Genomic DNA, 12,524 nt, shown 5'->3' with positions numbered 1-12,524 from the left:
GTTTGTTTTAGGAGCAGGTGCAGGTTATTTGCATTTGTCTTCTTAGAGTTGTATATATAATTATTATTTAATAAAAATAGATTATCATACTGCAATATTATTTAATCTGCAAACACGTATATTCTATATTGGATTGACACCTTTTTTTTTTCTTTTTCTTTTGTAGGTTTTTTTTTGGGTTAATTAGTCAACTGATTATAAATAAGAAGCGACAATTGTGAAATGTAAAAAGATTGAGGTGAGGACATGGAAAATATATATAATCTTATGGGCTCAAAAAATTGGGCCTGCTACCACGTTAATTTAATTTTATTAGGCCTACACAGAATCTTTACATAAGAAGAATTAGCCATTTAATTAATTTTATTGCTAAGGAAATAAGTTGATTAAGAAAAATTAGTTATGTTAATTAATTTTGGTCCGTTCAAGTTACTGATGAATTTGGTCCGTTCAAGTTACTGATGAATTTGGTCCGCTCACGTCATATTTTTATATTCTAGTATTGCCTTAATTAGGTGAAGCAGAGAATGCACATGGCCCATAGGTAGATTGTTAAATTTTGGGAAATGGCATACATATATGATTAAAAGTAAAGTGGGAAAATATAATTAATTGGGTAATTGCTCAAAAATAATAATAATAATGCAATCTTTTTTCTTCACAACTATTGGACTATATATACATGACATGCTACATTGATAAACCTCACAAAATTAAAGGCAAACATCATCAAGGATAAGTAAGTAGCTAGAGAAATGTCGCTGAGACGAGTTTGTGAGATGCAGTATAAGCTTTCCGTCCCACAAGAACGATTCTGGGACCGTTTTGTCGACAATTCGACTCGCTTGTCTAATAGAAAACTTACAGGTATATTTTATATAACTCTCATACTCTTATAATTTCATATATGTTGTACTTGTTCATAACTCTAATATATTCATTGTTTTTGTTGGCTAGACATTCACCCATCTGCTCACTGGACTCAAATGGAAATTGAGTCAGTAGATCACCAGACGAAAACCATGAAGCAACGGTTCGTCAAACCTGAATTCGTTGATGAAGGCTATAAGTTGATTGCAACAACTACAAAAGTTATTGACGGCGAGCCCAGCGGCTTGAATTGCCTCATAGACATCACTACGGAGTACGAAAAGAGTGGCCTTGAGCTCAGAGACCTTGAAGAAGTCAAACTCCTTGAGGGGCGTATTGAGATAATAGCTTATCATTCCCGTCCCCGCCGTGTTGGTGGCAATGATGCCCCAGTTGCCCTGCCAGTGCGTCTTAGATGATGGCACCGGCCCGTTAAATCAATCCATGCCATAATCGAAGGAGGGTTCATCTCTTTTATACCTACAGTTTATATAAGATGAAATAAATAAATTGAACCCGCCCCCAAAATATATATCAATATATGTGTGACAGTGTGAGTATTGTATCCTCTAGGGTCATGTCCCTATGACTTGAATCATCTCTAAATAAAGTTGTTACGTATTATATATTTATATGCATGAGTGTTTCAAACTATTAACTAAATTCACAATTGTCTAATGCTAAATATGATAACTGAACTCAGAACCTCTTCATTTCCTAAGGCGAGAAGTTGCAATTTTGCAAACAAAGACATGAGTTTTATTACCATCATCATCATCATCATCATCATCACAAAGACTGTATAATTCACACCATCACAATAACCTTTGCTTCGACCCTTAATTTAATATCTACAAGACAATGATATCAAATAAGACACAAAGACACAGACTTTGGATCCTTTTTCGACTCTCTAAGCAAACCTAAAACTAGAATAAACAGACTCCCCTTTTCACTCTCTGGTGGCAACATACTCCACCAGCGTTGAATTGAAGACTGGAACCAAACTGAAGAGAGAACTTACATCCACCTCTTTGGCCGCACCTGCCCATCGGTAGAGCCAGAGCAACCATCTCTGCCCAACATCGCCATCATCAAACTTCCACCATGGACTCTTCCTTCTGGAGCTTACCCCAATCCTGCTTCATAATCATTGAGATCAACATCAGTCTCTGGAGATCCTGTAGCACTTCTTGCTTTCATTGTATCGATGTTCATGTTCTTGTGAACCGCTGAACTCCTCCTCGTTCTCTGTTTCGCTGCTGCTTACTCTCTCGGTTCTTGGCTCTTGGAAGTTACAGTCATTCCTCCATGGACCCGGTTATCCTGAACCCGACTGTTATGGAGCGCACAAAGACCAGTCGTACCTCGAGCAAACGAGGTACAAGGACCAGAAGAGGACTGTCCCGCTGATAGTGTTACACAAATGTGATGAGTAAAAGTCATGTGATTGGTGAAACCTCAACGTCCCATTCCCCAAACATGTGTCAGTCTCCTCATTACTTCCCTCGTTGAGAACAAGCTTGATACATGTATCAAAAACAACATGTTTTCTTTGTGACTTCTGCAGATTGGAGAAACTGCAGGGTGTGTGTTATGCAAAAACTGAAACTCCACCGTAACCTCCTTTTGCTTACTTCCTTGTGAAACCAGAGCTCTATTCCTGCAGATATCTTTCAATTTAAACCACCAATTTTTGCACAACTTGCTCCTCCACAAATCTGAAACCCAAGTGTAGTTGTTCTTCAAGTTTAACATCACATCTCCACACCGAAACTGATGTATTCTTCTTAAATCCTGGTTTATCATCACTTCACACAAGAATTCTTTATCCCCTCTGTTTAAATATCCCATTGCTGGTGATTTTCTCTCTTGCTACTACTCCACATTTAAACTAGAATCTCCAAAACTTAGAATACTTCCACGTCTGATCACTACTAGTGGGAACCATGAGCTCCAACAACTAAAGGTCTAATATTGAATCCCAAGAAACTGACCCCTTTCGCTGGAATGAAAATGCACCAAGACCCACCTTATGAGTTGTGAAATTCTCTGCAATGTCTCAACTTTGCTTCTCCAACGATACCACCCATGAGAATCAACTTTGTTTGTCACATGGACAAGACAATGTCGTGGCCATTGGATTATGCAAATTACAGAATTGACATTCTGCAGCTGACGTGTTGTATCTATCGACAAGGCGAAACACAATATAGATGATGCAGATTGAAACTCATGGAGAAAGGCAGCAGCTTGATCCTCATTACTTCCCCCGTTGAGAACAAAGCTTGGAGCATTGTATCCACAACAATATGTCTCTAATAGAAATATTTTGGAAACTGTCCTCGGATTCCCTTTCACACAAGAACATGTGCTTCATGCCTCCATGTGATCTTGACATGTGAGCTTTGTTTGTCCACTCTCAGGTTCTGAAATGTTCTCTTCTTTCTCACTAAAACCAATGTTATGATCCATTTGTGATCTATTGCTTGACATAGTCAGTCATGTTTTTAAACTTAAAAAATTTCCATGACTTGAGAGACAAACTCAGTTTCTTCTTCTTTCGCTGAAGTCTATGGGCTTCTAAGGAACAATCCATCAAACACCTTGTGTGCATAGTTTCTGTTCCTGATTTCCCCACACAATTTCACATGGCCATGCCTCAAAAACATTCTCAACGGTTCACTGCACAAACTAAGGCTAGGTTCTCCCAAGTTAGAAATAGAGACCTGAATATCTTCAATAGGAGAGGTGAGACCATGATCAGATTCCTTCTCTGAACTTGAGAGTGAATCTCCACAATCGATGAATCAATGAAAATAGATTCACCTCCAGTAGAGAGTTATTAAAACACATTTCCCACCGAGTCACCGACACCGATTGCAAACACGTACATTATATAATATTCTATACTGGATTGACACCTTTTGTTTTCTTTTGCAGGTTTTTTTTTGGGGTTAATTAGTCAACTGATTATAAATTAGAAGCGACATTTGTGAAATGTAAAAAGATTGAGGACATGGAAAATATATATAATCTTATGGGCTCAAACAATTGGGCCTAGTACCACGTTATTTAATCTTATTAGGCCTACACAGAATCTTATGAGGAAAATTAGCCTTTTAATTAATTTTATTGCTAACGAAATAAGTTGATTAAGAAAAATTAGCCATGTTAATTAATTTTGGTCCGTTCAAATTACCGATGAATTTGGTCGGTCAAAAATTGCCCATAAATTTATATTAAAAATTTGATTTTTGCTTTCCCCAATATATACTATTCATCAGTTTTGGGAAATATATATAAATTTTATTGCTAAGAAAATAAGTTGATTAAGAAAAATTAGCCATGTTAATTAATTTTGGTCCGTCCAAGTTTCTGATGAATTTGGTCCGCTCACGTCATATTCTTATATTCTAGTATTGCCTTAAATAGGTGAAGCAGAGAATGCAAATAAACCATTGGAATGACATACATATATGATTAAAAGTTAAGTGGGAAAATATAATTAATTGGGGTAATTTCTCAAAAATAATAATAATAATAATGCAATATTTTTTCTTCATAACCATTGGGTTATATAAACATGGCATGCTACATTGATAGAGCTCACAAAACTAAAGGCAAACATCATCAAGGATAAGTAAGTAGCTAGAGAAATGTCACAGAGACGAGTTTGTGAGATGCAGTATAAGCTTTCCGTCCCGCAAGAACGATTCTGGGACCGTTTTGTCCGCCATTCGACTGCCATTTGTAATAGAAAACTTAAAGGTATATATTATATAACTCTCATACTCTTATAATTTCATATATGTTGTTGTACTTGTTCATAACTCTAATATATTCATTGTTTTTGTTGGCTAGACCTTCCCCCATGTAATCAGTGGACTCTAATGGAAATTGAGTCAGTGGATCACCAGACGAAAACCATGAAGCAACGGTTCGTTAAACCTAAATTCGTTGCAGGCTATAAGTTTATTGCAGCAACTACAAAAGTTATTGACGGCGAGCCCAGTGGCTTGAATTGCCTCATAGACATCACTACGGAGTACGAAAAGAGTGGCCTTGAGCTCAGAGACCTTGAAGCAGTCAAACTCCTTGCGCATTATGTTAATGTAGTAGCTTATCATTGCCGTGTTGGTGATGGTGGCGATTATCCCATCCCAGTGCGTCAAAATAATGGCACCGGCCCGTCAAATCAATCCATGCCATAATCGAAGGAGGGTTCATCTCTTTGATACCTAGAGTTTATAGAAGATGAAATAAATAAATTGAACCCGCCCCCAAAATATATATATGTGTGAGTATTGTATCCTCTAGGGTCATGTCCCTATGATTTGCCTTATCTCTAAATAAAAGTTGTTACGTATTATATGCATGAGTGTTTCAAACTATAAACTAAATTCACAATTGTCTACTGCTAAATATGATAACTGAACTCAGAACCTCTTCATTTCCTAAGGCGAGAAGTTGCAATTTTGCAAACAAAGACATGAGTTTTATTACCATCATCATCATCATCATCATCATCATCATAAACACTGTTTTGACAATTCACAGTGTGTGGTGTGTGTTTACGCCGTCTAGAACCTTATATGATATATTCTTAATATAATAGTAATAGTTCATATTATATATTATATAGTCTTTAATTTATGTTAACGATAAACAAACCCACCTAACTTCAAAAGCAAATTTAGCAAACACAAGACAAACCACCTAATAACTTCGCAACTCGGTGTGAGGATCCAAAGAAATCAAGAACTTCGTCACTAGACGTGAACTGTCCTCTGATCCGATTCAAGATTTACGATTGTACCTTCATCATCCAACAAAGACTTTGAGCTCATTTTCTTGACCTCATCACTCGAATATATGAATAACTTCTTTGCCATTTTACAGAACTCACTGCACATTTAAGAGAGAGTATGTAAAAAAAAACACAATCTTCAAACAAGAGAGAGAGAGAGAGAGAGAGAGAGAGAGAGAGAGAGACTTACTCCCACGGATCGTCTCCTACAAGCATCATGTCCCCTTCATCGTCTGTAAACACAACAGCCCATTTGTCTTTAGGACTAAGCTCTCCTTCAATCTCAAACATTTTCTCTAACTCTTTGATTAATTCGTCGTATGATCTTAACAATGTTAAATCAACCGCGCGTCCAACCGCTGTTCCTTGCATTTGCACCTTTACAAAGAACTTTTTTTGAGAAACAACAAAGTTTGTCTCTTTTTTTTGAGTTTGAAGTGAAGAGTAATGGTTTGTTTTACCTTGGTTCGGCTTCTTGTGGATGTTTGTTGCTTCTGCTCTTTTGTTGAGTTCGACGAGTTAGGATCTTGACACTTGGTGGTAGAATCAGAGTTGTTTGAATTCACACTTATTATTTGCTTTTCAGGAGGAACTGGAGCAGAAGAAGAAGGCTTGCTCGTGAGATCGAATCCGAACAGCCTACAGCAACTTGTGACCGGAGCCTCGGTTGTCTTGCCTTTTAATCCGCTTGAAAACACTGATTTGTTCAAGTTCCTCTCGGTTGCTGGATCATGGAACAACAGTTTGACTGATGGATTAGACTCGTGGCTCTGCGAGAAGCTGCTCAAGTAAGTAGAAGCTACAGGACTCCCTGTGATTTCTGCAATGCAGGACAAGAAGTTTCATTGTCAAAAGTAAATGAGAAAAAAACAGTAAAAAAACTAAAAAAAGCAATTTCTCATTGGACCTGCTCAACTCCAAAAAGTACCTCAAGTTTATTTTTGAAGGTACCTGAAATTGATGAATCAATGGGTCTGGACCGTTTGGACTTTGACTGTGGTTGAGTAGGCGTAGAGGTTAGCGTGGGTGGTGAGAAAGGCTCGATCTCCCATGATGAAACCTTGTTTGGTCTTTGAATAGAGGATGCCTCGTCCCATTGGATCTAAATACAGGAAAACCAAAAAGATTCAAGATTTACAAAAAGTATGCAACAAGAATCATATGATATATTATATCATCTCTAGAGAATGATTCAGATTCACTTAACCTGTAATGACCTCCATTTCGAAGCTGGCCACTGAGAAGATAAATCTCCACTACCAATAATAGTACCTGTAAATCTGAAGAATAAACCAATCTAAATTTCAGACAACAACAACAATCAAGTCAAAACTGAAGAAATCAACAAATGACTAAAGAGGAATTCAGAAATATACATTCTCTCAGGAGACTCTTCTCCTTCAAATCTCATCCTAAACCGCATACCGAGACCAAACCCGTTCTTCATCGCCACCATATACTTGTTCACACTGATTATAAATTGGCTTATCCTGAAGAAATTAAAGTCTATATTAAGCCTTGAAGCCTTTCACTAGCAACCTATATATAAGATGCAAAGATTGAACTTCACCTCGGTTTATATAACACAATGAATATAGATTTTGTATTAACAGCATGAGAAGCTGTAGCAAGAACTCCCAAACGCATACTCTGACTCGAAATAACGGATGCAGGCATCGTACTTTGCTGCCTAGCTAAACGTCTCACACCAACGCGTAAATCCCCAGTCTCACCCCTTAAAAACAACATAAGAAGATTACTTATGAAGTAAAACCTGAAAGTAAAAGGCTCTCAAGCTTTGTAGAATACCTCAAGAACACAAATGCATCTCCAGCTACAAGTCTTTTTGAGGTTACAAATGTACTCCAACCTGTTGTAAGTAAATGCCTCCTCGGTTGACCTACCAAAATAAATAAAAATACTCAAATAGAGTCTTAAAAAACTCTAATTAGAGACTCTCTAAAATAGATTGTTACCTCGAAATATATGCTTAAACCTCCATTCATAGCCGTGAAGGTCTCTAGCTACAAGTTCTTGAGTTGGTGTAGGTTGTGTCATATCCTAAGTAATGAAAATCAAAATCAATTAGATAAAATTCAGCTAAGAAAGGCCAAAATCTGGAAAATGGAAGGATAAAAAAAAAAAGCATATATTTACAAGAGAAGGCAAACACTCAGTGGCGTGTTTACGAAGGACTGAGAATCCACCATGAGTGCTTGTATCAGAAGCTGTTAGAATCTTCACAAACGAATCAACCTTTGGTTTAGCTGGTTCGACTACAGGTGGATCAAGGCTTGTTGGTTCACTTTGCTGCAAATCAAAAACCAAAAAAATCAAACTGACTGAATTGATAACATATTAATTCCAAAAAAATTCTTAGTTTTTGACTTACATCTTCTTCAGGGTGTAATGTGATCTGAGCGTAAACCTCATCAGTCTCATGCTCTGCTTTCAACACAACACTAAGAACACGGCAGAGTATCTTCGGAGGAAGATCAAAAACTGGTATCTCTTGATCAACGACTCCTTGATTAGTCGAAGCCACCAACTGTTACATAATAAAAAAAACATTCAATTCTTAAAATTGAGAAACAAATTTTTGAGAGTTGGATCATTTTAGGGCTACTAAACATACTTGTTCCATGTGACCTTGAGGAAAGTAGAAAACTCTTTCACCATAACGAGGAACTTCAACAAGTGGCCCTGCACAAGCTTTCCATAGCTCCGTGTACAATTGATCATCTTCATTAGACCCTAAAAAATTCCCAAGAGAAAACAAAAAAAAAAAAATCAAACCTTTCAATTTCAAAAGCAAAATTCGAAGCTTTATAAGAAAAATTAGAAGTGGGTCTAAGTTGTTTAGCTCGCTAACAACAAACCCACGGATGTGAAAGAACTAAAAAATGTTGACTTTTTTTTTTCTTTCCCACAAAGACAAGACAATGCTAGAAGAAGAAGAAAAAAAACTCAAACTTGGGACAATTGAAGTCAAAATTGAACTCACCTGATCTTCTGAAATCAGCATCCACTACTACATTTGCCATCGAACAAACTCTCACATGAACAAAGTAAAAAGATACACAGCAAGCAACGGGAAGAAACTAAAAGAATCGAGCTTCAAAGGAAGAAAAAAAAAAGAAACGAAAGACTCAGAGAGCGCTGTTATTAATTAACCCATGAAAGAAGAAACAAACAAGAAGAAGACAAGAGAGTCATCAAAGAAGGGTAAGAAGAAGGAAGCTTAAGTAAAAAAACCAACAAAAGAACTCTCATTTCTCTAACGAGAGACACGACGGTTATGTCTGTATTCAATTCATTACTGAACACATAATAAATTCATTACCAAAAGCACAAAATTGTGATAAAGATAAATTAAATTCTCTTCTTCTCTTTATTTTTATTTTTTTCCGGGTTTTGCTCTTTAGCTTTTCTTCAGTTTCAGTTACGAAACCGCTCTCCCTTCTCTTCCTCTTGGCCTTTTTGTCTTCCTTCCTTATCATCTTTATTTCAAACTCCGTGTCGTTTCATCTCTTCACTTACAAACTGTTTGCCGTTTTTTTGTTTCTTGAGTTTTTTTTAAAGAAACGTATATGGTCAACAATTATTGTGACAAACGAACGAATCTGGACCGTTAATGACATACTGGTTCTGATTTTTTTTTAAATAGCTAACACTAGTGAATTACATGTCTTATCAGTAGAGTTTTTTTTTGTTTTCACTACAAAGAGAAAGAGGCTAGTCAAAAATCAGGCAGAAGTAGCTTCTTTACCATAATAAGGCGCGGAAGCCAAAAAGATGATGTTGTTGTTTTAATTTCCGTTACGAATAGTTTTGTTAGATTTGACGGTACCGTTACTTTATAGCTTGTGTCTGGAACGTGGCAGGCGAACGTGTTGGCTCGTGAATGTACCGGCAGAGATTTTTGCCAACTCATCATCGAACGTACGTTTTATGGGTTAATCAGAGAAGAACTTTTTTGCTATGCGAGCGAGTCTTTTTTTTTTTTTTTTTTCACGTTTTAATTCAACTTCTCTTTCTTGCTTCTTCCTTCTCTTCACGCTCTAATGAAACTACTGAGTTTTGTTTTGCATATTATGAAACTATAATAGTTTTGTATTAGTGCGAATCAAAATTATTGTATGTATTCTTTAGAAGTCCATCGTCATTAAACACGAACATCAAAAAATACTCTACGTTGATTTAAGTTTACATTATATAAAACCAAAAAGTTTTAATAATACGAGTATGATACTAAAGAACATAGAAAGCGGAAAAAAATTCATGAAGAAAATCATGTTTAACCCCACCAAATCATGTGTGGCTTTTATTTTATGTTACTTCGAAAAAACATTTATACGAGTCAATTTCATCATATTACTTAATAAAACATTTTTACACAAGTAAATAGTGAAAACTATATATATATATATATATATTACCATTACACTACATAACTTATTCCGAATTTCGATATCGTTTTTTATAGTGATCATATATGATTTACATGATCCGCTTAATTTTTTCTACTTCCCATTAAAATCATATTTACGCGGTTTATTTCTCATGATCAACTTCTTCGGCACCGCCTATTATTTTGTCATTCGGAAGGTACATAAAATTATTATCAAACAATTAACAATGTTTTATATGTTTTAGTGACATCAACAACATAATAATAAAACGTGAAAAAAAAAATCAAATAAAAATATATATGCGAAAATTAATGAAAAAGACGACGTATAAGTTGCTCCGACACGTCAGAGGGAAGGCAATGGCCATGCTGTATTGGGCGAACCACAAATAAACACGCGTAGACCGTATTAATTTCAGACGCTGCTCGATTACAAAAGGACATCTCTGTTCTCTCCTATTGAAGCTGGTCCAGTTAATTTTCATAATGTTTTGTTTTAACCAAATATACTGTATATACTTGTTGACTTCTTGTTAAAAAAATAAACAAAGGTTTCCACAACTATAACCATATGTATATAGTTAACTTTTTGGCAAAATGATAATAATATGTAATATAGTTAACTCAAGATGAGTGATGTCAAATGTACATTTTACTCTCAAGTTGTAAATATACTTCAACGCACAAAGGTAGTTTTTACAGATAATAATTAATAAACATGATTAGAATATAGTTAAAGAGAAAACGAACAATAAAAAGTAGAGGACCGTTTGCTTCAAATTGTTGGTTGGGAATATGATTATTTAAAGTGGATGGGAACGCACGGATGGGAATATGATTATTGTATTGTTAATTGCTTAATTAGTGGTGCAATTGAATTCATTTCACAACAAACAATATTTTTCTACTACTTTTGCTGTAATTATTACTTTTGCCCATTTCATTTTTTTGGGCAATTATAGTTAATCACTCGTTTAGTCATAATCGCCACCTCGATGAATAAGAATAAAGGAATATTCGTTTTACAGATATGCATGTCTCAACTACTAGATCGTCATCGGTTTTTTTCTTTCTTTAAGTGATCTTACGAGAAAATGACATCATGACCTTATATCGAATATGGAGACTTAAACAATGAAAAATTATCAAGAGTAAAATATCAAAAAGAAATTTATGGTTATTGCATTGGTTGTTTAAAATTAATATTAGCTGCAGTAAAGAGAAGAATCAAATGGTTGGCTTAAGTTAACAACACATTCAAGAAAAGAAGATTTTATTCCAACGGCGTATCTATTATCTTGAATACTACTATTGCACTAATTTTTATCATTTTTTACTTAAAAATACTGACTTTTAAGTTCTTAACATATTAAAAAAAATCTTCACTAGTTTGATTGGACATTACATATGTTTTGGGGCTTGAGAAATATCTTCCACTATTCGTTTTCTATGAGTACATAAATTATTTAAGATTTTTTCACTTGTAGCTAGAATCTGCCAAAAAAAACAGTATCATGGTTTATTTTAGATTGACATTTCTTACTTTTATATTAGTAGTTATTATGCTATCATTTATGGCTTTCTTCCTTTAGAAGTTTTTCTTACCACTATTTATGTTACTAATCTGATCCAGTGTAGTTTGTTTCCTCTCACACTCGCACGTTAGACGGTTGGAGGTTGGACATACATATTTCAGACTAGAATTAGCAAGCAGAAATATAATTTAATTCTTGAGAAAAATGACCCTTCCGTTCACGTAAGGTGTAAGGTCACTCATAACTCGTAGGGAATCTGAGAAACACTGCGCTCATGGACCTTGGCTAGTAAAGAAAACATCAAAAAAAAACAAGAGAATAAAGTTGGGATCAATTATAATAGGTTTATCTTTGTAACCCATCGGTGCAACGGATCCGATCCATTTATTCGGTCAGGATTTAGAGATTAGATTCCGTGTATTTTTCAACTGCTACTTGTCAATTTATTTACAACTCTGAAGAATGCGTTTGGATTCACGCTTGCTTTGTTATGGTTTCTCTTTGCATAACTATAAACTAACATTGTATAAAGGTTCTAATAATCAAGTACTGGTGCATATTTGTGGACCGGGAAAACTTATAGGATCTCTCTATAGTTTAGTCAAATTAGATTCGCTGCCTCCAATATAAATAACCTCATGCCTCGTATATATTACGTACCAGACTTTTTTTTGTTTTCTTTCCAATCGCTACGAATCTTAGGCACGAATATATAAACACATATTAGATGGATTTTTAAATTAGAGTGTTTCATATGATCATATCAATGAAAACCAAATCGTTTCTTGACATGTGTTTCAAGTTTCGACTATCTTCTATAGCATAAATTTTTTACTAAAAATATTAAATGCCAAAAAATTTACCGTGATATTACAAAAGTTTTGACCTAATCATCAAT

At 35.3% G+C, this 12,524-nt stretch overlaps 2 protein-coding genes and 1 long non-coding RNA gene across 4 annotated transcripts; 2 read left to right on the top strand and 1 right to left on the bottom strand.

The window, feature by feature from the left end:
• Positions 1-522: 522 nt before the first annotated feature.
• Positions 523-1,502, top strand: LOC104783232 (uncharacterized). The gene is made up of 2 exons (XM_010508360.3): positions 523-867; positions 958-1,502. Exons 1-2 carry the CDS (start codon positions 756-758, stop codon positions 1,287-1,289), a joined length of 444 nt encoding a protein of 147 aa, XP_010506662.1. The 5' UTR covers positions 523-755; the 3' UTR covers positions 1,290-1,502.
• Positions 1,503-4,365: 2,863 nt separating this feature from the next.
• Positions 4,366-5,242, top strand: LOC104783233 (uncharacterized). Its single transcript, XR_015597771.1, has 2 exons — positions 4,366-4,641; positions 4,735-5,242. It is a non-coding gene; the product is annotated as an uncharacterized LOC104783233 (long non-coding RNA).
• Positions 4,621-9,152, bottom strand: LOC104783231 (auxin response factor 11). 2 transcript variants are annotated; one of them, XM_087512105.1, is made up of 14 exons: positions 8,685-9,146; positions 8,316-8,434; positions 8,073-8,228; positions 7,838-7,990; positions 7,657-7,741; positions 7,490-7,580; positions 7,251-7,415; positions 7,057-7,170; positions 6,888-6,960; positions 6,632-6,782; positions 6,142-6,500; positions 5,871-6,058; positions 5,690-5,778; positions 4,621-5,111 (listed from the first exon to the last, which is right to left on the bottom strand). In XM_087512105.1, exons 1-14 carry the CDS (start codon positions 8,722-8,724, stop codon positions 4,981-4,983), a joined length of 1,914 nt encoding a protein of 637 aa, XP_087368231.1. In that variant the 5' UTR covers positions 8,725-9,146; the 3' UTR covers positions 4,621-4,980. The 2 variants fall into 2 exon arrangements, with proteins under 2 accessions (XP_087368231.1, XP_010506661.2); XM_010508359.3 differs by lacking the exon at positions 4,621-5,111 and having other exon boundaries at positions 5,483-5,778; positions 8,685-9,152.
• Between the last annotated feature and the right edge of the window lie 3,372 nt (positions 9,153-12,524).

This window comes from Camelina sativa, chromosome 4, assembly GCF_030686135.1.
Source record: "Camelina sativa cultivar CO46 ecotype springtype chromosome 4, ASM3068613v1".
NCBI classification, from domain to species: Eukaryota; Viridiplantae; Streptophyta; class Magnoliopsida; order Brassicales; family Brassicaceae; genus Camelina; species Camelina sativa.
The sequence above is the reverse complement of the archived record's forward strand: the minus strand, read 5'-3'. Positions and strand labels throughout refer to the sequence as shown.